This window comes from Vulpes lagopus, chromosome 24 (genome assembly GCF_018345385.1).
Source record: "Vulpes lagopus strain Blue_001 chromosome 24, ASM1834538v1, whole genome shotgun sequence".
Classification (NCBI taxonomy): domain Eukaryota; kingdom Metazoa; phylum Chordata; class Mammalia; order Carnivora; family Canidae; genus Vulpes; species Vulpes lagopus.
In genome coordinates this window covers 9,745,601-9,770,931 of record NC_054847.1, presented here as the reverse complement: position 1 = coordinate 9,770,931, position 25,331 = coordinate 9,745,601, and the positions used below count along the sequence as shown (strand labels likewise).

The 25,331-nt window shown below is 35.7% G+C and overlaps 1 protein-coding gene across 6 annotated transcripts in view; it reads left to right on the top strand.

The window, feature by feature from the left end:
- The window catches only part of EPB41L5 (erythrocyte membrane protein band 4.1 like 5), a 142,428-nt gene that overhangs the window by 66,745 nt on the left and 50,352 nt on the right, over window positions 1–25,331 (top strand). For 5 of the 6 annotated variants that reach the window (XM_041739444.1, XM_041739443.1, XM_041739439.1 and 2 more), the window contains exons 13-16: window positions 83–189; window positions 1,218–1,245; window positions 7,181–7,223; window positions 7,598–7,713. In XM_041739444.1, the coding sequence (XP_041595378.1) occupies window positions 83–189; window positions 1,218–1,245; window positions 7,181–7,223; window positions 7,598–7,713 (294 nt within the window). Of the gene's footprint in view, window positions 1–82; window positions 190–1,217; window positions 1,246–7,180; window positions 7,224–7,597; window positions 7,714–10,704; window positions 13,429–25,331 lie in introns of those variants that run through there. The other variant, XM_041739445.1, reaches the window with a different exon arrangement.

Here is a 25,331-nt window from a genome sequence, read left to right as displayed (position 1 = left end):
ACATAGACTTTCTCTCATGGGTATCTGATTACTGTAGGCCTTAAATTCTCTTCTTCCTATTAATATGCCTCATTTATTTTAGTGGGAAAACCGAGTATCAGACCACAAAAACCAATAAAGCAAGAAGATCAACATCCTTCGAAAGAAGACCCAGCAAACGATACTCTCGAAGAACTCTACAAATGAAAGGTGAGATGCAGCCCTGTTTCAGAAGACTGTTCCTTCCTTGACAGTCCATCATGTGCTGTATTGTTTGCTTGAAAGGAATGAACCTTAAGTTTATTCCAGTCAACTGAAGTACCCTTATTTATTATTAACTTTGGTTTTGACAGAATCAATGTAAGAAAAAAGGAAAAATTGCCTATATTGTTGCTGAGATTAAATTTTATGTTAATCCTAATTCAGGTACTATTTTGAGTTTGTGTTTAGTTTTTGTTCGTATCTGTTTTACTTCTGTTGAGTAACACTTTCCCTTCTCTTTTTGACGGCTGGTGATTTCACTAATCATAATCTCTCAAATGCCATGAGGAACTTGAAAAAAAATCATTGGTATATGATGAATAAATTTTGAGTAAAGATTATTTCATACAGTATTATATTAGGATACTTTTAAATAGTCTTTGAATTTAAGCATCAATATATATTTAAGTTTATTTATGTAATATAAAACATGATTTACTTGAAAAACCAAAAGTTGTGTTTGGTTTTGAATCTGAGTTTGTATTAAAATACAGATTGAATTTTAAGTATGTTCAGTTAGGGTCATCCCAATTGTTTAGAAACAACTGTGCTAACCTGATTTTTGGCATAAAAAACTGATTTTATATTCATCATTTTTGTTTAGTCTGACTATAAATTAAATAATATATAGCTATTAATGAAACCATTTTAGTTCGTGATGATTGAAATTCTTGAGTTACGTCTTGTTTTCCACTGACAGTGTTTTATTATCACTTACTTCACTCTAGGAGCCTTGCAGGTAGTTCTTGTTTAAAAGAACATGTTTATTTTACAGCTTTATTTTAAAAATGGGAAGAATTGTCATTATTGATTTTAATTATGTGAATCCTAGAACATTTTGTGAAATGACAGTTTTTAAATCTATAATTGGGAATTATGCCTTTAAAAAGCTGTCCAGATTTACTTTTATGAGTAATGAAGCAGTTTACCATGTAAGTGGAAACTAATGGAACATTTCCTTTTTTTTTGTCTGTCAGCAAGTACAGCAAAACCTGAAGAACTCAGGTGAGTAATTTCTTACAACTTAGGAACAGAATGTTTTAGAGTTTATGTCATTAATTAAATATTTGTTGAAGACCTATCAACATGTGAAGTTGTCCCTGAGCATTGGGACAAGAATATGCGTATGATCCCATATAAAACTGACACAAAGAAAAATAAAGCAGCTTAAAGAAATAGAGATAGGAGTGGGGATTGATGTTTATTTATTTATAAGAATGACATTTGTTATTGGAGTGGGGATAGATGTTTATTTATAATGAGAACGACATATATTTGGTATTGGCTTGTTACTGAGAATATAAAGATGAATAAATTCGAGTTCTTGCTTACAAGTAGCTTAAAGAACAAAGATTTATTTGCAGATAAGCAATTAATTTTGTTTCTGGGATAATCTCCACTTTTCATGGTGTATAATTCTTAATGTCATATGTTGATAGATTTAGTAATTGGTAGCATTTTGTTGTGGATTTGTGTTTGTATATTTATCAAAGATACTGGTCTGTAGTTTTCCAGTAATTCTTCATCTGAATTTGGTTTCGGGGTAATTCTGGCTTCACGGCATGAGTTGAAAAATGTTTCTTTCCTGTTTTTGGGGGAAGAATTTATAAAAGAATTCTTTAAATGTATAGTAGAATTCACCATTATAAAGGCCATCTTGCCTGGACATTCTCTTTGTGTGAAGTTTTAAAATTCAAGATTTAATCTATTGGTACAGACCCATTCAGATTTTATTTTTCGTTTTGACTCAGTTTAGAAGTTTTTCTGGAATTTGTCCATTTCATCTAAGTTATCTAATTGGTGGCGTACAGTTGTTCATGTTTGTTCCCTTTTTTTTTTATTTCTGTAAGGTTGGTAGTGATGTCTCCTCATTTATTCATAATTTTAGTGATTTGAGGGTTTTTTCCCCTTGGTCAGTTGAGGTAATTGCCTCAGTTTGCCTATTTTGTGAGCCTTTTCAAAGAATCAGCTTTTGGTTTCATTGATGTTTGTTCTGTTTTTCAAGTTTATTATTTTTCCCTCTGATATAGTCTTTCTTTTTTTATTTTTAATTTTTTAAGTTTTAAGTAGGCTCCACACTGATGACCCCAAGATTAAGAGTTGCATGCTTTACCCACTGAGCCAGCTAGATGCCTCTGATATATTATTTCATTTCATTTTTAAAAAATATTTATTTATTCATGAGAGAGGCAGGGACACAGGCAGAGGGAGAAGTAGGCTCCCTGAGGGGAGCCTGAAGGGGGACCTCAATCCTGGGACTCCAGGATCACACTCTATGCTGAAGGCAGACCCTCAACCACTGAGCCACCCAGGCATCCCTATTATTTCATTTCTTATACTTGCTTTAGGTTTAGTTTGCTTTTCTTTTTCTAGTGTCTTAATATAGGAAATTAGGTTATTTGAGATCTTTATTCCTTTTTTTTCCCCTAAATTATTTGAGAGAGAGTGTGTGTGTTATTAGTGGATGTGCAGAGTAGGAGGGAGAGGGACAAACAGAAGTCCTGCTTTTGATAACCCAATTAATTTTAATAACACATACTACAATGTATAGTTTCATATAATGCTTCTCAGCTATTGGTATGTGTCAGTCCCTGGACTATCTGTTAAAGTATCAGATTCAAGACATACTTGCAAATCTACTTAACTCTTGAATTTGTCTGTTCTTATATGACAGATGTATGGGTAGAACTTCTTCAAAAGGAGAAATCGTTTGATTTGCTGTGGATGGTCAGCCTCTCTTTGAGAGGCCCTATTTTTTTCCTTCCCACTTAGAAAGGCATTAGAGTCCATTTGTGATTGGTGATTCACCATAAAAGCACTCTGCTTTTTAAATAAGGACTCTCCTGAAGTTTCAGTAGGCTGTTAAAAGTAAATGAGAGGAAGTGAGTGATTCTTTCTACTGTAAATTTTTAATTAGGTAAAAAACAAAGTTTTCTACTTTTCCTGAGTAGTACACTTTTACTTTCATTGTAGCTATTTATAAGCTATACCTTTAAGAAAAAAGATGGAGAGATGTTAGAGGTATTCAATACTTTTTAAACTATTTTGTTGTTTAATGGATTATGTCTTGCTTACTTGAAAGGGAAGCTGGGACAGAATATTAGAGCTTAAAATAAGGAAGATGACCTGGTGAATTTACCAGAAATGTATACAAAGTATTCCAGCAATAATATGTAGTTGAAAAATTAAGATTTTTATTTGTGATAATTTGTCCTTTAAAAATTTTTTAAGGGGGGCAGCCCCGGTGGCGTAGCGGTTTAGTGCCGCCTGCAGCCCAGGGCATGATCCTGGAGTCCTGGGATCAAGTCCCACGTCAGGCTCTCTGCATGGAGCCTGCTTCTCCCTCTGCCTGTGTCTCTGCCTCTCTCTCTCTCTCTCTCTCTCTGCATCTCTATGAATAAATAAATAAATAAATAAATAATAAATAAATAAAATCTTTAAAAAAAACTTTTTTTTTTAAGGGGTGCCTGGGTGGCTCAGTTGGTTAAGCATCTGCCTTTGGCTCAGGTTATGATATCAGGGGCCTGGGATGGAGTCCCACTTTGGGCTGCCTGCTCATCTAGGAGTCTGCTTTTCCCTCTTCTGCCTCTCTCCACTGCTCATGCTCGCTCTTTTTCTCTCTGTGTCTCAAATAAAATCTTTTATTTATTTATTTTATTTATTTATTTATTTTTTAATTTTTATTTATTTATGATAGTCACAGAGAGAGAGAGAGAGAGAGGCAGAGACACAGGCAGAGGGAGAAGCAGGCTCCATGCACCGGGAGCCTGACGTGGGATTCGATCCCGGGTCTCCAGGATCGCGCCCTGGGCCAAAGGCAGGCGCCAAACCGCTGCGCCACCCAGGGATCCCTCAAATAAAATCTTTTAAAAAAAATTTTTTTTTTTTGTAATACACATTCCTACCCAAAACTTAAGAAGTATCTTGACTATGTAGTCTCTTTCTTAGAGTTAAGATTAATTTAACTTTAATAACTAAATTTTATTTTCCTTGCTTGAATAATACTTTGGCTCTGGAAAACACACCAGAAATGGGATATTTAAGCAATGATACTTTATTGTTATTTTTTATAATGAATTTTTAAATCTGAAATGTAGAGGGGGACCCAGCCCTTCTGAAGGTTATTTACCACTCTTCATAACACTGTTGAGACCCTGAGTTTGGACTGGCATGAATGCCCTTTCATTCTTGCCCTTGTAGTTCTGTTTGCATGAACAGTTTTGCTCCAGTGAACCATGGAAAACAGTACTGTTTGAAAAAGCACAGCTATTTGACCTAAAAAGCCTCTTGACCTTGTACTGTGCCTATTTGATTAACAGGTTTTTAAATTGGCTGATGTCAGTGGTTTTCCTTATACTGTTTTATCTCCTAATCCCCATGAGTCTTGACTAATATAAAGTATCCTAAGAAGAGGTGACATTTGAAAGGATAGATCACATTTCAGTGATTAGTACTTTTGTACAGGCTTAGCTGACAGAATCTTGAAGACGGAAATGAGAGGAAAAGAAGGAATGGCAGATTAAATGAATATAGAGACTGTAAGAGCAAAAGGGGTCAGTTATTGCATGTGGTCCTTTGAAAGGGGGAAGCTTGGATTAAGTCCATAATGAGAAATATTCATTCCTACTTGGGTGTTATTGGAAGTGAAAGAATATGTGTGTAATTATGAGAAAATACTGCTTACTACATTTCAAATTATTTGAAAACAGGCCTATGATTTGATTAAGATCACTTATAAGCACTTTTTTTCATGTTGTTATTCATCTTTTCTTTATCATTTGCTGGAGTTCTTCTCAGTTAAAGGAAAAGCTTCAGGAGTGCCCAGATGGCTCAGTTAAGCATCTGCCTTTGGCTCAGGTCATGATCCCAGGGTCCTGGGATTGAGTCCCATGTTGGGGGTGGGGGATCCCTGCTTGGTGGGGAATCTACTTCTCCCTCCCACTCTCCTTTCAGGCTCTCCTTCTCCCCTTCAAATGAATACATAAAACTTAAAAAAAATAAAGGAAAAGCTTCAGAGAGTAACCATGGGGATCATCCAGTCAAGCAGTTTGGATGAGATTTCATAATATCTAGGATTATGAGTTACTTAAACCACCATAATATGTTCTGGGAGCAGCGACAGTCAAAAGGAAACCGTTTCATGCAAATGAAGAACCTAAGGTTTAGAGAACAGAACTAATGGTAGTGGCACAGCTTGGATTTGAACCTGGGAAATGGTAGTAGTGCAAGTTCTGGTGACTCAACTTGCAGTTGTAGGTAATAAAAAATAAGATGTTTTTAAAATGTGTTCACTTCTCATCATCTAGCCTTTAGCAAGGCCTCTTCATTCTTGAATTCTTTCTTAATTGGTTGTCTTTTATCAGATTGTTTTTGTTTTGCTCTCCCCTCTCAGAGAAAGGCTCTTGGATATTATGTTCAGAGTTTGGTTTGAGAAGCTTTACTCATTTCCTTTTTTTTTTTTTTTTTTTGAGATTTTATTTATTAGAGCATGAGCACAAGTGCAGGGGATGGGGAGCAGAGGGAGAAGCAGACTCCACTGAGCAGGGAGCCCAATGTGGGGCTCGATCCTGGGGCCCAGAGTTCATGACTTGAGCTGAAGGCAAATACTTAACTGACTGAGCCACCCAGGCACTCCTGACCATTTCCTTTCATTAGAAAGACATCTTGACTGGGTATAATATTCTTGAGTATTGCTATGAAAAGGTCTGTGCCAGCCAGGTATTGGCAGTGATTTCCTTTTAATCTCTATGGGTTACCTTAAGTATTTTTTCCTTATCCTTGAAAGTCAGTAATTTAATAATAAGAGCTTAAATGCACTTAATTCCCAGTCTCCTTTTCCTGGAATATAGTGCTCTCATTAAGTCTGTGGATAATTTTTTCACTTTCAAGGAATTTGTAAACACAAATTTGTGTGTGTGTGTGTGTGTATAAAAATTTTTGAATATATTTTCAGTTACCTAAGTTGAATTATTTACCTCAGTGTACAAGGATGCTTATGTTAGAAGGTCTGAAGGCAGTAAACTCTTTTCCCCCTTTGTTTAGTAATATGTCACTGTTCAGTTATTTCATTGAATGTTCTCTTTTTCAGCTGTTCTGAGATTTGTTTTTGTTTTGTTTAATTAATTAATTAATTAATTAATTTTGTTTAATTTATTTTTTAAAGATTTGATTTATTTTTTTGGAGAGAGAGAGCACAGCAAGGGGAATGGCAGGCAGAGGGCAGAAGGAGGAGCAGGGAACCTGATGTGGGGCTCCATCCCGGGAGCCTGGGATCATGACATCAGCCGAAGCAGATGCTTAACCCACTGAGCCATTCAGGCGCCCTAAATATTTTGTTTTAGATTGAGTTTTTTAAAGTGCTTTTTTGTGGGGAAGTGATGGAGGAGGGAAATGAATATAGCTTAAACTAAAAGTTTCAAAACATATTTATAAATCTCTTGGAATGGAAAGAGGTTTCTAATTTTAAGTTTATATTAAGGCCTTTTGAATTATCAACTGCTGGGCTGTTGATGACTGGAAAATCTTTAGAGTGTAGGAATATACAAAAGAAGTGACACAGGTAAGTTTATGTGGATATTTGTGCTTAAAGCCTTGAATTTAAGATATCATTTGTGCTGCTCTTTATTTTACCATCTTTGACAGATCCTGTTCAATGAATAAACAAGACTAGTAGTGAACTACACATTTAAAGCACAATTAAAATAGAAGTATGGAAATTTTAAATGAGCAGATTAAAGAAAAAAACACTGTTTTAAAAACAAATGTTTTCTGAGCATCTTTAATTTTTAGTTTTAGGTACTAATAGTAATTTTTTCTTTACTTGCAACAAAACAATGCCTTTAAAAATAAAGGTACTTTCATTACTGTGTGTATAGTCTTACAATGTGAAACCCTAGAATTTTATATATGGTTTTTTAATACATGTTTTTCCCCATTACAGTGTTCACAATAATGTTTCAACTCAGAGTAATGGATCCCAACAGGTGAGATGATACTAAACTTGTAAACCCTAGAATACTATTAATTATGACAGATAGTGGTATAACTTTGGGAAGGTTTTGTCTGTTTTCTTTTTATATCTGTAAAGTGGCTAAATAAATGAAACCCTCTCTTATTATCTGAGATGTTGTAAATCGAACAGGTACCCTATAGGACATTTTCTGTTCCTGTAAATCCTATAAAATAAGGAATATCTTAATATTTAGTTAAATTATTATCTATCTCTGAGGTAGCACACAACATGCAAGCATTTGTTTGCACTATGTTTTAAATAGTGATCCATTTTAATATTCCGTTTATTGGCGACAAAGTCAAGTATGTGGGCAAAAATGGATGATTTTTATAATTTTATCCACAGGCTTGGGGTGTGAGATCAACTCTGCCTGTGATTCCTTCTGTTCCCTCTGGTCCTGTGCTGGCAGAGATAGAGAATCTTTCAAGGAATCCTGGATCAAACCAATATGACAGGAAATGGTTTGTTAACTCCTTTAAACCAGAATAAAATCTTGCTTAATGGTATTCTAAATTCTCCACCATAATCTTAGAATACTTTAAATATGATTGAAAACAAATTATTCATATTTGTAAGCTGAACAGAAACATACCGTTGAACAGTCATACTGGGATTGGGAAAATAAGGGATATGTATAAGAAGGGAATGTAGTTATTAATTGAAGAACCTCTCTCCTTATTTTGGTTAGCATGATTAGAAGTGGTGGGTGGTTCTCTGTTGAATAGGACTTCAATGCTAGTCAGTAGAACCTTTTTCCAGATCAGTAAGGAAAATATGTTTGTTACATGTTATTCCACACAACATAATGCTAGTACTTTGGATGTATTTTTTCATTAAAGACTGAAGAAAAGCCAAAAGGGAAAGATGATTATAATCTAATAAAACAAAGCATTAAAATGCTTCATTTTGGGGGATGGAGAGAGAATCTGATGACAGAGAAGATATTTTATTTGTTGAGATTTCTAGGATCTTTTTTACATTCATAGTTAGTACACAAATATGAATACTTTGTGGCTTATTGGAATGTAATCAGTAGCGTTCATCATTTCCCAAATACTGTATGTGGTTTGGAGGGCTCCTCGGGAATTACTTGATTGAGTGGTCACGTTGCAAATCTGTGAAATGAACTTTGATAATTTATAGGATTTTTCTCTTTTTCTCTTGCTCTTAGTTTGTTTAGTACCTGAAATCTAATGAATTTCTGTGGTGATCTCAAGGTTTTGGTCAGCTTTCTGAGCAGCCAGTTCTTCCTTCATGGTGGTGGGTCAACAGTGGTTGGTGATTATTTTCAGTCTCTGCTATGTAATTGTTTTTCACTGTTATTTTGGCTTAACTAACTTGCAAGGTGCTTTGCTCTCTATCGTTGGGCATATTTTTACTTCAGTTCCAAATAACTTGATTAGTTTCTAAGATTGAGGGAATTTTTTTTTCCTTTTTTCTGTCTGTTTTTTTCTTTTACTTATATCAGAGTGTGGTGGGGGTGCTTTGTGTGTGTGTGTGTGTGCATGTGGGCACACACTTAAAGTATGAACAATGAGGCTTCTAAATATCAAATTTTAGTCTTTTTTTTTTTTTTTTTTTAAGCCATTAAGGAGTTTCTTCAATTTCTTACTGAAAACACAGCTCCAGTAAGTAGCTATGTTTTATGGCCTTGGTATTACCAAGTCCTGTTGGCAAGGAAACCAAGACTTCAACTATATAAAAGAACTCCCTTAATACATGCTTACTTTTTATATTAATACAGAATGAGAGTCTGGGGGTGGGAGAGGTTGCATACTATATATGACACTAAATCTTTTTTTTTTTTTTTTGACACTAAATCTTTATTGAGATTTCTGATTTTAATGGGCATGTATTCAAATCTATTTAATTTGATTTATTAGGCAGTACTTAGTTCCTTTGGCACAACCTTTAGAAAGAGTACTGAATCTGAGAATATTGAATTTTAAGGAAAATGAAAAATTTGGAGCTCTGTGTCCTTCCCTTATGTACTTGTGCTGAGACCTCCTTTGCTGAAATGGAGTAAAATGGTGATCCTGAAAACTTAATGAGCCTCAATGTATGTCAGCAGTGGCATGGAACTGAATATAGAACTGATCTATCTTGGAGCTAATGAATTCCCCAGCTTGAATTTAAAGTGCATTCTATATTTCACTTGTTTCTGCATGCTTTTATTGTTATTAATGCTCTTAAATGAATATAAAACAGTCCTCCTTTAGAAAGTGATAAGTTAAACTAAATAATATATGGGAAATCTTGCATATATTGGGGAGAACATAAACCTAACTGAATTTCCTAAAATTTCAGAGACTGCATACAGAGGTCATGAATTTTATGGGATAGATATGATAAATAAATTGTATACCCTTTGAAGAAGAAATGATGATTTTATTGTAAAAAAGCATTCAAGTTTGTTCTGAAAAATCCTTTTAGTTAATTTCACTTTTCTTAAGGAAAAAGAAATTTGAAGATTCATGTTTTATTTGGGTTAGAAAGAAAATACTGTATTTAAAAATTTATCCTTAGACATCTTATATAATTGGGGTGGGTTTTTTTTTTAACTTGTAATTATCTTAAATATGTGCTTCCCTTTTTGCTGTGTTGCAAAACCTTGATTTTCTGAACCGTGACAAATGTTTTCTTTCTACTGGAGGACTCTTAATTATTTCTAACCAGGAACTGCTTGTATGCATGCTTCACTCTTAGTTCTGTAGGCCTATTCTATAGCACTGTGTAAGAAAAGGGTTTCTTAATATACTTACTAAAATGTTCCTTAGAGAGGCTTATAATCTCATCACATTATCTGTACCTGTTGAATTTCATTCTGAAGTCCTATGAACTTTGATTATAGAATGGACAGTGATTCTCCACTGTGTTAATTGGAAACATTCACGTAAAATTACATGGCCTCTGAAGTACTTGTTTTTTTTTTTTTTTTTAAATACTCTTTCTGAATTCTGTTTCCTGGATTTCAGTTTTGTGAAATCACTTAATTTGGAGAATAATTTTCATAGTTGCCATTTTCTATATGTGCCTTTGTCCGTAATGTAGAAGTATCCTTTTAAATATTTGAATTAAGTAGATTACAGATATTTTTCCCTTCTCATTAAACTTCAACATTTCTAGCTTTGATTTTTGGTACCAACATCAGGGACAGATAGAGTGTTTTGCTCTCTGTGAAATTTCCTCTTTATATAATTCACTTAACTGACTCTGATTACTTACTCATATTTCCATATTGAGTTTTTCCACTACGTATAACTTTGTGGATTCTAACCCCCACCCTACTGCCTTATTTTTGAATGTCATTGCATGGAATAAATGTCAGTAACTACTCATAGCAGTGGTGCATGCTAGTCACAGTGCCTTACTCCTTTATTACCTCTTACACATCCATTTTCTCCTATTCCTGTTGACTAACTGTGCTCCCCTCCCACTCCCCAACCATCCAGGCTCTCTGCTGCCAGTGACTGCTGTCAACGTGGTGGAAACCAGTGGAACACAAGGGCCTTGTCCCCACCCCAGCCTGCACATAGAAACTACACTGACTTTGTCCATGAGCACAATGTGAAGAATACAGGAGTCCATCATGATGTTCATTTTCCCGGCCATGCAGCCATGACTGAGATATGAGTGTTAAGCCCATTAGACACTGGGACTCTTTGTCATGCAAGTTGATGGTATACATTTTCTATACATAGAGGATTGATCACATTAGGAGAATTTGGGAGAAATTATATTGAGTCACTAGTTGCGTAGTATTGTTTGTAATTCTGTGAAAGGGAAAAGAATGTGAAGAAAGCTGTATGCCATCAATGATAATGACACATGCTTTTGTATTGAAAGGGTATGTATAAATCATTGTGATTTTGGAAAGGTTTTTCATGATTTTAACATGGTAATACATCACTCAGAAGATGTCTCAGGAGAAGGTTTGTGTTTGTGTAAAAGCTATCTGTTATCCTCCCACACCATGCCATCCAAATAGATTGAGGTTAAAAGAATCAGATACTCTAATCACACACTGAGAAGGAAGCATATCCAGGCACAATGTATCAGCCTTTGGTGATACTTTGATAAAACTACTTTTCTATAGCATTTTTAATACTTCTACAATGACCCCATGCCTTAATTTCAGTTAAGTGCCTAAGATTCTATAATTATAATTAATGTAATTTTTAGTTAAAAGCACTTTTACTTTTTGACAAACCAGCATTTTAATTTACCAAAAGATCTAGAAATCACATTAATAATGTGATTCATGTAGAGAGATAAATCTGAATGATTACTTTTACTTGATTAACCACTACTTAACTATAGTGGTTAACTAAATTTAGTTACATTACTACTGAATGGTTGTACAAAATGGAAAATGTATTTACTTTTGTCTTTTCATTTTTATCTTTTCTTTTGCATCTTATGCATCTGATAGATTTCCCAGGTTTTTAGCAGCCTCATAATCTGGCCTTGTATTGTACAACCTTTAAAATTTCTAAAGCCCAAACCATACCACTTTCAAATGGATTAGATATATTACCATTTTGGTTTCTTTATGAACTTTGAATGTAATTATCCAAGCTCTTTGATTTAATTCCCAGAGACAGATTACCTGGAAAAAGTACATTTCTCATATAATGGGAACTGATATAAGGGAAGTATTTCTTTTGCCTTTCTTTAGTTTTTAGAAATTTTTAACAGTTTGAAAACCTTAAAACTGTGATTTGAAGATATTTTATGGTCTGAGAATTCATAATCCGTAAAGATAATGAAGCTTTATTATAAACAACCTAACTTACACCATCTTATTTACCTCCAAGGTTGGTCTAACTCTGCTAGGTACAGGTTTCAGAGGGCTTTATTCCTAGACTGTTGTTTGCAAATAGAATACAACTTATCAATAGAAAAAAAGTAAGCAAAATTAAATAAGATCTAGGAATGAAGTTTATAGGCAGGTTTCAGTCTGATTTTATCACAATCATTTTAAGGAGACAGAAGCTCAAAATATTCTTTATCATATCCTATAAATATCAACAGGTTCATATCTTAATCCACCTCCCTCTATCATCATAAAGCATGCTTAAAAATGGCCAGTGATGTATGTCCTTCATAGTTGTTTTAGTCTTTACATAGCAGATTATAATTGTCAGGCATTGTTGATGGTAATTTTTTTCTTTAAAACAGGGAATTTGAATCATAACCTTTTAGCACAGAAATTCTGGTTTGTGTCATTTAGGAAAATTTTTCATGGGTGTGAATATATGATTAAAAACCTACTATTTCTATAGTAGATGCCAAAGAAGTATATTAATAAAGCTTTTTGGTCTTTTAGAAAGATGCCAAAATTTAACTTTTCGTACTTTAAAAGTAATCTTGAAATCTGAAGGTTAGACTGCTGAACAATGCCTTATATATATCCTAGCAGAATCTTAACTGGGAAATAGAGAAGGATTGTAATAGAAGACTAGTATCTTCAGTTTGCATTGAAAGTGGTCCATTTCTATACTAGAATTTGAGTTAATCAGTATAGTTACATTTAATTGATAGAAGAATCACATCATTGTTATTCTTTCTTTGAAAACCTTGTTATATTATGGTTCATTTGTAAAGTCTGATCATAGAAACTGGGTGGAGAGATGATAGGGAGAGAAGGCAGTGCAGGGTATGGGGGAAATAAAGGGCTAAGACTGTGTGGTAGTAGAATCAAATTTGTCTATTTTATATAAGTTCCTGTATGATCTAGGATTTTGTATCAAATATTGTTAATATTCTTGCTGATGTTTTTAAGATACACATGTTTTTAGAGTTATGAAGAATTTGCAGGTAGTTCATCCTAAATTAAATAACTTGTCACTAACTTATTTATAGTCTGCATTTTATTATGCCTAAAGGGTCAGTGGTTCATACATTCTAGATTAGGGAAATAATATCCTTCAGAGTACTTTATTTGGTCATTGTCCTTTTGATCAGAAGGAGCCAATAGTACAGACTCCAGGACCATGTGATTCAACTTTAGTGCTTTGGTTTATTTTATATAATGTAATTAATTTTAACCTCTTGAATTAGGTTGGTTATGTTTCAGCTCTAATTTTATAGGCAAAGAAACTTACAGAAACATAGCAAAACTAGTGATCTTTATACCTTCATACATGAAAATAAACATGCTCTTATGTTGATTATTTCTTTTGTTTTTGTTTTTTGATTATTTCTGTTGATGGTAAAACTACTTCAAAGGCAAAACTGTCTCTAAGTATAGTCTAACCGTTTTGACCTTGATAGAGTAATGATAGATATACTTTTAAGTGGTTTTACAGAGAAAAGCAAACTTTATTTATCCTGTTGCATATATGTCTATATTTTAAAAAGCAACTAGTATACAGACATTCTAATATTGTAATATCCTCAGAATAATTCAAATCTTTTTTTAGGAAGACTTTTAAAATTAAAGTGCTGACCCAGGAAATGTTATCACTTATAACAACCCTTGGGTAAATCTTCATTGTTAAAATTGTCCAGCATGTAAAAGATGCCATGTCAGCGTGTCAAAATATAAAATTGAAGTGTCTTCTGAATCAAGGGCAGGCAGGTATCTTGTTTCATGGGGTAAAACAATGAATTGGGCCTTAATTATGGTAGTTTCTCTTATTTTCTAGATTTTTGTGTATTTACTTGGTTGTTATGTTAATAATTATTTTGATCAGTAGTCTTGCTTTATCACTTTTATGTATCCTTATGTCATGCATTTCATCTTTCCATCTTGCCAAAACAGGAACATAGATGAAGGGGGTAGTGGAAAGGAATGGAGGATTACAATGTCTTGGGGTTGAGGAGGAAGAAGAATATTGTGATGACTGGCCTCACAGGAATGAGAAGACTAATCCTCAACTTTGATCCTTTATTATGTATTCACAGATGTAAACTGAAAAAGTTAGGAGATGGTTTGTCCATACTAGTGCAAGCATGTACTGATGGTGGGAACTCATTTGAACCATAGTACTTCAGCTCTTTTGGTTGGGACATATGTTTCATTTCTAAGCCATAGTTCATTGCTTGAAAGGCCATTATTTTGTGTGTGCTACACTTTTAATATTGGATCTGAAAATAGTAATATTAAGTTGCATTAATTTATATTCTTGGTAGGGCTTGTCATATTGCTTTGCAAAAATAAAATCCTCTCGTGCCAATAACAGTTAATCTCTTTACCACCACATACTTCCTTCCTATATTTTAACGTAAATTACATGACATCATTAATTATACCTGGCTTTCAGAATTGTCAGTGCTTCCATGTGAGATGCTTTTACATGAGGGATAGAAATTGAAGATACTTCTGGGATGGGAAAACCTCTGTGTTTGTTTCTCTCTTTCTCTTGTCTGTCTCTGTGTGTGCCTTTCTTTGTATGCTTTTGTCTCAGTATAAAATGTGATTTGTGGGGCAGCCCGTGTGGCTCAGCGGTTTAGTGCCGTCTTCAGTCCAGGGCCTGATCCTGGAGACCTGGGATCGAGTCCCACGTCAGGCTCCCTACATGGAGCCTGCTTCTCCCTCTGCCTGTGTCTCTGCCTCTCTCTCTCTCTCTCTCTCTCTCTTTCTCTCTCTTTCTGTGTCTCTCATGAATAAGTAAATAAAATCTTTAAAAAAAATAAAATGTGATTTTGTCAGATCTTTCTGATTATCATAAATCGTATAATATTTTTTCTCAGCTCCACCCCCCCCCCTTTTTTCCAGTTTTATACTTTTATTTGTGACAATCAGCGATTAGTCCTCATCCACATTAACTGTCTGTAGATTTTTGAAAATGGGGGAAGGTACTTCAGTAACCAGTATATAGAGCTTGTTTGGTGAATCTTCATCCTCATTGTGTTTTTTAGACGACTGCACCTGGATACGGTATGGAACGTTCCTTATTCCTTTGGCCCAGACAGCTTTGCTGAGCCTGGTGTCCGTGTACACATCTGGAGTTCCTATCTCCTTCATGGCAAATTTCCACATCTTTTTGAGTGCCTGAGGGGGCACACTTCTTGAAATCCACTCCATGGATGCGCTTGTGAATGTCGGTGTATTCTCTGCTCACTACCCTGTTGATGCCAGAATGGCCCTTCTTCTCTTCACCCTTATTTGTAGCGCCATTCTGCCAGGCTCTGGTTGGAAAACTCAGATCCTTTTTTTGAAGGACATAGAAGTTTCTCATCTTCTGTTCATGTAAATTATCTTTTTTACTTTAGCCACGTGAAATCATTGTGAGAATTTTGTTTTGCACACTTGACATTAACTTTGGTGATAGAAAATCTAGGGCATGAAGCATGTCACTTTCACTGGAATATGTGTTATATAACTTCATTTCTTCAATTCTTGCTGCTGTATAGTACATTTTAGCTGCTTTGAGCATTTGAGGTTGGTGGGGGAATATCATAATATTAGCCTTGGAGAATTAGCGAAGAGAAGAGAAAATTTCAAAAGAAATTAGTGAAAGGAAAAAATTTTCTGTGATTTTTTTTAATGATACATTTTTATTTTTATGTTGAAGCAGGAAAACAAGTGTTCCTGTTTTTCCTGAAGGAATTGTTCTCACAGTTTTTTATTATTCAATAATTACTTCAGCTTTTGTGTTCTTAACAACAGTCTGTGGCCTTAATTCTAGGTGATGGTGCTCGAGTAAACTTTTACATTTTGTTCCTGACAACTGGCCAACATTTTGTTTATATTGGCATGGAAAAGAGATATCTGAGTTGGAGAACAACATTCTCCAGGAGCGTGACTGAAGACTCCCTTAGTGGTGTAATAAACCTATCCCTCCTCTTAAAAACAGGTTTAACAGCTGCAGATCTTTTCTTGAAGGAATTCTCGTTTGTTTTGTTTTTAAGTAATTTTAATAAAGAAGAAATGAGCTATACTCAGTGTATGGTTAGTAAGGTTTGTGAAAAGTTGCAGACTATTTTTTTTTTAAAGATTTTATTTTTATTTATTCATGACAGACACACAGAGAGAGGGAGGGGGGGGGGCAGAGACACAGGCAGAGGGAGAAGCAGGCTCCATGCAGGGAGCCTGACGTGGGACTCAATCCCGGTCTCCAGGATCACACCCTGGGCCGAAGGCAGTGCCACACCGCTGGGCCACGGGGGCAGCCCTTGCAGACTCTTGAATACAGGTCTGGCCTATTGACTAATGACTGGTTATTGTTGATATTAAGTGAAAAAATGTTTTCAATTATTAGGGGTGGATGGAGTAAAAGAAAAGAATGAAAGGTAAGAGATGGTAATAGGAAGACAATTGATGGTCTGATTTGTCTTGTTAAACTGGTTAGAGCAGTATCCAGAGAAATTATGGAAAACATCCTAGGATGTAAAATACCTCTACAATATGTACCATTAAAAAAAAAAAAAAAAGAATATGTACCATTATGTAGAAGAATTTTCTATAATAAAGCTATGTTTTGTAGCCCAGCTATTAGCTTCAGGGATTATTTAATTATAACCTCTTCTAGGAGTTCAGGGATAAGAACTACATTTAACCCCTTATATTAATTCTTTCTGGGAATGCCAACATCAAAACCTTTGGGAGGAAGTCTTTAGAAAGACTTGGGGAGATTTGAGTGCTTTAGAATGTCCCCATTACCACTTTAAGTTGTGCTTAACAGGTATGCTGGAGCAATAACAGTGAAAAAAGTGTGTAGCATGGGAAAGCATTGAAGATCAGTGCTGAGGAGTTTAGATTTGGTAACGAGGCCTGGGGCAATCATTGCAAATTTTTAAGTTAAAGATTGGAGAAGTTTGTTTTGATATCTCCTTTTTTTTTTTTTTTTTGATATCTCCTTTTTTTACAAAAAAAAATCACCTCATTACTTGTTGAATATCTACCAGAGTACCTCCTTATTCTCACTTCCTTATTCACAGACATTTATAATTACTTCTTTGGACATACCCTCAAATTTTTGACCCTTCTCCTGTTGTACATATCTAGTTAAATCCTGGATTCAATCTTGATTAAATCCAACTCTGTCTACTATATGTGTAGATGGACAATGTGAAATGCAACATCATTGAATGGTCTCACTTTAAATTTTGGCCACTGAGCTCTAGTAGGACTTTAGTCTTGCCTGAAATCCTATCACATTTCCTTAATCTATTCATCTCACATGATGCTGGTAGTAATTTCTTTCAAAAGTCTGACACTTCTCACTCCTCATATCCATTAATGACCTTGCTTTCTGTCTTATTGAGAAAATAAGCAACCAGAAGAGATCTTCTGTATATTCCCACTATATGTTCTCAATTAACTTATCTCTGTTTGGTCTTATATACTCTGCTTTTCCTGCTGTCTTCTAGGTGAACTATCCATTCTTATTTAAAGCCTACTTCACTTGTCTACTAGATCTTGACTCCTAGCTACCCAGTAGATCATTTCAGCAATGCTCCCTTGTACTAGCATCATTTTTCCTCTCTACTGGAATATTCTCATCAGCACAGAAACAGCCTATAATATCTAACATCACTAAAAAAGAATCTCCCTCAAATCTACTTCCCTTTTTGGCTCTCTCATTTCCTTGTTCCACTTACACCAAACTCCTGCCATGAAGGAATTGTCTATACTGTCTCCTCTACTCATTCTATTTTGAACCCATTCTAATCAGACTTTGCCAACTAAGTTGCTGTGTATGATTGTGCAGGTTATGTACTGCACAAGAGTGCCACATGCAGGACGACAATGATCACATATTTATGACTGGTATTCCAGCAGGTGGCACTAAATTTCTTGTTCTCATGAAAGTGTAATATAGGAGTTTTGTAAGAGTTGGAAGTGTCTTCAGGAGGGGCATTGCTTAAATCCACATAAAGATTCTGCATGGTCTCGTAGTGTTATGCTACCACTCCATCAGAATAGCTTTTGTTCACAAATGACCACATTTCTTTATTTTTTAGGATTTTATTTATTCATGAAAGAGAGAGAGAAGCAGAGGGAGAAACAGGCTGCATGCAAGGAGCCTGATGGTGGGACTTGATCCTGGGATTCCAGGATCATGCCCTGGGCTGAAGGCAGGTGCTAAACCACTGAGCCACCCAGGGATCCATGACCGCATTTCTAATCCTACATCATTCTGAAAGTTAGCTTTCAAAACAGTTCATTTCCTTTATGAAATGCTTCCTTCACTTAGCTTAGGGATATTACTCTCTCTGGTCTTCAGTCTCACTAGCCATCATTTTTAGACCCTTTTGTAGTTTCTCCTTATCTCCCTAGCCCCTTAAAGATTATCTTAGGACCTTTTCTGTAGTAACCCATTTCCTTGGTAATCCCAACTAGTGGTAAGATTTTAGATGCCATTTATACATGGTAAGATTTTATTTTATATCCTCAGCCTGGACTGCTTTGTTTCCAGACTTAATATCCAATTGTCTGTATGACATCACTACTTAGAGATCTGATATAGACATCTGAATTTTTAAAACCTTTTGTTTTGAAATAATTTTAGCTTATAAGAAGTTCAGAGATCATGCAGAGCGCTCTCATACCCTCCTGCTAGCTTTCTCTAATGTTAACATTCCTACATAGCCATGGTACAATGAGACTGTTAACAAAAGAAAGAAAGAAACGTTGGCACAAGTGCCACTAACTAAACTTTGGACTTTATTCAGATGTCATCTATCTCCACCAATGTTCCAGGATCTGATCTAGTCCCCTTCTGTCTGTGATCATCAGGCTTTGATGACCTTTTCAAGAGTACTGGTCATATCTTGTAGGATGGTCTTCCAATTTGAGTATATGTGATATTTTTCTGTGATTAGGTTGAGGCCATGGGTTTTGGGGGAAGACACCACAAATTTAATATGTTCAAATCGAACTCCTTGTTCAGTTTCTGTTATCTCTGCTGTTTTTCCTCATTCAGTAATTGGCGGTTCTGTTTTTCCTGTTGATAGGCCAACATGTCTCAGGTTCCACTCCAGAACTACTGAATCAGAGATTCTGGAGATGAGGCCTGATAATCCATTTTAATATGCGCTCACGGATATTCTGATGCATAGTGAAGTTTGAGAAGCATTGGTTTAGGTCATAGTCTCTAATAATTATCTTGACTCTTTTATCTCTAGACATCAGTAAGTTCTATCAGTTCTTCAAATAGATCCAGAATCAGGGTGCCTGGGTGGCTCAGTTGGTTAAGTGTCTGCCTTCAGCTCAGGTTATGATCCCTTGTTTGTGGGGTCGAGTCCTGCATCTGGGCTCCCTGCTTAGCGAGAAATTGGCTTCTACTTTTCTTTCCTCCTCTACCCGTGCCCTTCTCATGTGTGCTCTCACTAATCACCCATCACCTCCCTTGTGGTATCCATCAGTTCTCTATAATGAAGAGTCTGTTTCTTGGTTTGTCTCTCTTTTATCCCTTCTGCTTGTTTGTTTTGTTTCTTAAATTCAACATACGATGCAATGATGTAGTAGTTGTCTTTCTCTGACTTATTTTGCTTAGCATTATTCTCTGTAGCTCCAACCATGTTGTTGCAAATGGCAAGATTTCATTCTTTTTACAGCTAAATAGTTTTCCATTCTATATATATATATATATATATACCACATCTTCTTATCCATTCATCAGTTGATGGACATTTGGGCTGCTTCCATATCTTGGCTATTGTAAATAATGCTGCTACATCTCTTTGAATTAGTATTTTTTGGATTCTTTTGGTAAGTAGTAGCATGATTGCTGCATTGTAGGGTAGTATTAACTTTTTGAAGGACCTCCATATGCTCCACAGTGGCTGCACTACTGGGCAACATTTGCATTCCTACTAACAGCGCACAAATGTTACTTTTTCTCCACATCCTTACCAATACTTGTGATTTTAGCCATTCTGACATGTGAGGTGATATGTCATTGTAGTTTTGATTTGAATTTCCCTGGTGGTAAGTGATGATGAACATCTTTTCATGTGTTTGTTGGTTATCTGTATGTCTTCTTTGGAGAAATACCTGTTCATGCCTTCTCATTTTTTAACTGGATTATTCAGGTTTTTGGGTGTTGAGTTAGTGTAAGTTCTTTATATATTTTGGATATTAACTCTTTATCAGGTATGTCATTTGCAAATATCTTCTCCCATTCCATAGATTGCCTTTTAGTTTTGTTGATTGTTTTCTTTGCTGTGCAGAAGCTTTTTATTTTATAGCGCCAATAGTTTTTGTCTTTGTATTCCTTGCTTTATGAGACATCTAGAAAAAAGTTGCTGTGGCCAGTGTCTAAGGGGTGCTCCTCTATTCTTTTCTAGAGTTTTTTATGCTTTCAGGTCTCACATTTAGGTCTTTAATCCATTTTGAATTTATTTTTGTGTGTGGTGTAAGAAGGTGGTCCAAATTCTTTCTTTTGTGTGTCACTGTCCAATTTTCCCAACACCACTTAAAGGACTGTCCTTTTCTTTTGCATGTTCTTTCCCTGCTTTGTCGATGATTAATTGACCACTTAAAGGACTGTCCTTTTCTTATTGCATGTTCTTTCCCTGCTTTGTCGATGATTAATTGACCATGTAGTTGCAGGTTTATTTCTGGGTTTTGTGTTCTGTTCCATTAGCTATGTGTCTATTTTTGTGTCAGTACCGCATTGTGTTGATTGCTACGACTTTATAATATAACTTGAAGTGCTACCTGTTTCAGTGTACTGTTATACTTTATTTCCTACCTGGTCTTCTAGCCATTGCCCTTGGTCCTCTACTGTCTCTTATTCCCTTTGGCAGCCATGGTGATTGTAACTTAGATCATGTCATTCCTCTGCTCAGGTGTTCCAGAGGCCCTCCTCTCACACAGACTAAAAACCCCAATTCCTGGTATTGACAAAAACATGATTTTTCCTACACTTTGTCATCTGTCAGGCTTGACCTTGTTTGCTGATTCCAAAGACTTGCTCAAATATACCAGGTGTGTTCCCTTTCAGGATCTTTGTATTTTTACCTCTACATAAATGTTCTTCCCTTGAATCTCTTGTGGTTCATTCTCACATTTTTAAGTTTCTTATCAGAGAAACTTTTCTCACCTCTCTGTAAAATAATCATGCCCCCACCCCTCATCATCCTTATCTCCCTTACCCTGCTTCATTTTTTTCTCACATCACTTCATTTTATATGTTTGTCATCTCTGGTAGTTGTCAACAGAATGTAAGCTTCATCAAAAGAGAACATTTATTTTTACTTCTCTATCCCCAGAGCATTGCCTGGCTCAGCATTCAAGTATTAGTTGATCAAAGGAATGAACAAATGCCAAGTACCTCTTGTCAGATTTGGTGATGAAGAGGTAGCCAAAATGCTGTCCCTGGCTTCAAGAAATTTACATTCAAATTGTGGAGATAGTTTTATAAATAACTGATATAAGTGCTAAGTCCTTGACAAGCACGGTCATGGAAGAGTAAAAAGTTGAAGTTAAGAAGGCTTGCTGAGATTTGTATCAGATTTTGAAGGATACTTAATAGTGATTGATGAATTAATCATTATGGGCTAAGAGAGCTGTAGCAGAAGAAAATTTTAACGGTAACAGAGTCAAAGAAATAGCCAAGGGAGTCATTCCTGGGTAATGAGTTTGAGTAATGAGTACAGAATTCATGTGGAGCCATAGTAATAATGATAGCTAAAACAATTGAGTACGTCTGTGCCTGACATTGTTCTGGAGGTATAACAGTAAATATTTACTCCAGCAAAACAATTATTCCTGATAGGACTCTGTAGGTACTTAGGCTAGTGAAGAAATAGAAGCACGGTAAGTGTATAGCTTCTCCAGAATTACTTTGCTGAGCCTTAAAGTCAACTTGGTCCTAGAACCCAGAATGATACCCACTGTACCAACTCCATTCATTGTAAAGTTTGATAGGACCTAGGTTGTAGAGTAAAGGAGAGTAAAAAGGAGCATAATAACTTTCAAAAAAGGTAGTGCAAAGAATGAATGTCAATTGGTGGAAGACTAGGTAAATAACGTATGCTGCATCTATGCTCTGTAATTGGTAAAGAATGAGGAATATTCTCCATGTGCTTGGTTATTGAGCAAGTCAGTAATACATTGTTGAGTTATAAAAGCAAGTGGAATGTCTGAGGTATGTTTACATTTTTGTAAAAATCATCAACCTGTGTAATATATTTTAAGTGCACAGAAAGTGAACCTGGAAAGATAAATTGAATTTTGAGACAGTGGCAATAGGGAGACATTGTTTTTGTTTTGTTTTTTAGCTAGCATCTATTATAAATATGTAAGAATAAGTTAAAATGATCCAAAATGTAGTGGGAAACAAGACAGACTGCCTTAGGTAAGTGTCCATGAAAAAGAAGATGGATAGAAGAGATCATATCCTTACATATTCCTTCATACATTTTTGAGAAATGGATCTGTGCTAGGACATTGCCAAAAGCAACAGACTGAAAAAAATGTAATGTCTAACTACATTTTAAAAAACTTTTGTGTATACAACCCATTGGTTTTTAGTATATTCACAAAAGTTTACAACCATCACCAGTATAATTCCAGAAAATTTTAATTATCTCCCAAAGAAACCCTTTACCCATTAGCGCCTACTTCCTGTTCTCCCCTCCCCACCAAGTCCTGGCAAACACTGATCTGTCTCCATTAATTTTCTCATTCTGGAAATGTCCCATAAATAGAATCATATAATATGTGATGTTTCTCCTCTGACTTCTTTCACTTAGCCTAGTGTTTTATCCATGTTGGACTGCCTGGTTAGCTTAGTCAGTAGAGAATGTGACTTTGTTGTTGTTAGGATTGTTTTTTTTTTTTTTAAGATTTTATGTATTTATTTATTCATAAGAGACAGAGAGAGAGAGGCAGAGACATAGGTAGAGGGAGAAGCAGGCTCCCTGCAAGGATTCTGATGTGGGACTCAATTCTAGGACCCTAGGATCACAGACTGAGCCAAAGGCAGACACCCAACCACTGAGCCACCCAGGCGCCCCAAGCATGTGACTCTTCATCCAGGGTCATGATTTCAAGCCCCACATTGGGCATAGAGCTTACTTAAACTTAAAAAAAAAAATTTTTTTTTATCCGTTTTATAGCATTTATAAGTATTTGACTCCTTTTAATGGTTTAATATATTACCTTGTATAATACATAATCTTTGTCCATCAGTTGATACTTTTTGGCTACTGTCAGTACTGCTCTAGGCATTCAGGGACAGGGCTTTTTTTGTTTTTTAAGAACACGTGTTTTCAGTTCTTTTGGATATATTGATCGGAGTGGAATTGCTGGGTCATATGGTTATTTTTAACATCTTGAAGAATGTTAAAATTGTTTTCCAAAGTGGCTGCACCATTTTACATTTTCACCAGCAACTTTGTTACCTTTTTCATCATAGTCATCCTGGTTGTTTTGAGGGTGGTAGCACACTGTGGCATTGAGTTGCATTTTCACAGGGCTATTGATGTTCCAGACTATTAATGTTAGGTATTTTTTTTAATATGCATATTGCCAGTTTGTATATCTTTTGGAGAAATGTCTATTCACATCCTTTGCCCATTTTCAAAATTGCCATTTTCAAAATTATCAGTAGCATCTGAAATTGTCTTCTTTCTATATGTGCTCCTTTTACTCTGGAGGCATGTCAATTTAGTCTTTTTATAGAACAACATTTTACTTTAATTTTGTGGCACATTATATGTTTGTCCCTACCTATGTGAGGCAGATTATATAGAATGAAAACAAGGCACAGTGACAGCTTTCTTTTATTTTAAGATTTTTATTTATTCATTCATAGTCACAGAGAGGCAGAGACACAGGCAGAGGGAGAAGCAGGCTCCATGCAGGGAGCCTGACGTGGGACTCGATCCCAGGTCTCCAGGATCACACCCCAGGCTGCAGGTGGCGCCAAACCGCTGCGCCACCGGGACTGCCCACAGTGACAGCTCTTATACCAGAATGATTACTTATTTCTCTGTTTGTAAAGAGGTTAAGTAGACTGTATTTAATGTTTTATAGTTCAAATCTTTATGAAATGGGGTGCTCAGGGTTGAATTATTTGCATTTAGAAATTACATTTTTTAAAATTATAATTCTCTCTTGAGTTTTGCTTACTTGTAGAATATAATCCTATATCTGTTTGCAAGTTTCAGTGGGGCAGTTAAATAAATCTTTCTGGGTGAAGGCATAACAAGAATCTTCCATTTAAATGACATATGTATTTTCCTAGAGAAGAAAAGAGTGGGTGCAGTAAGTTTATTTAAGCAGTTATTGAGAGCATAGTGTGCCAGGTTGGTTCATTGGTGTTTCATTTTCTATTGCTGTGTAACGAATACTAAAAAATACAGAGATAAATCCCAAAGTGACTTTTACGAACCTCTCATTTAGGAGAGGTATTTTATCGGATGTTACCTACAAAAATTCAGTAACAGCAGCACACAAGAATGTGGCATAAATGACCTTCAGATACATCATAGCTTGTTTTAAAATTCAAGGGTGTGATAGTGAGCAAGGACATAATTGTTCACCCTTGAGAATTTATAACTTAAATGTATTGGTCACAGCTTTGTTGGAAGATGAGTTTTAATGAATCTTACTAATTTTTTGGCTTTGTTTTGAGATAGAAAGTAGTTGGAAGAGAAACCCTTTCTGGTATCTTTCACAGTAGTTGTTCTTTTAATATTTCTCTTGTACACATTCTGTGCTCACCCTTTTTTTTTTTTAAAGGATTTTATTTATTTATTCATAGAGACAGAGAGAGGGAGAGGCAGAGACACAGGCAGAGGAAGAAGCAGGCATCATACAGAGAGCCCGATGTGGGACTCGATTCAGGGTCTCCAGGATCGCACCCTGGGCTGCAGGCGGCGCCAAACCACTGCGCTACTGGGGCTGCCCTGTGCTCACCCTTTCTTGCATGTGCTCTTCCCCACTCCCCCAACTCCCTCTTTTCCCCTATCTTCCCACTTTTTTTAGTTGGGAAAGAAATATATTGAGAGTTAGAGGGAATGAATGGAATAGGTTGTTTTTGTGTGTCTCCTGACCTGATGATAGTGTTTTTACACTAAAAAGTTACTGCCCTCCCTTTTTATCCCCAATACTAAGCATTTAAAGTTGTCGAGATTTAGGGATGCCTGGGTGGCTTAGTGGTTGAGTGTCTGC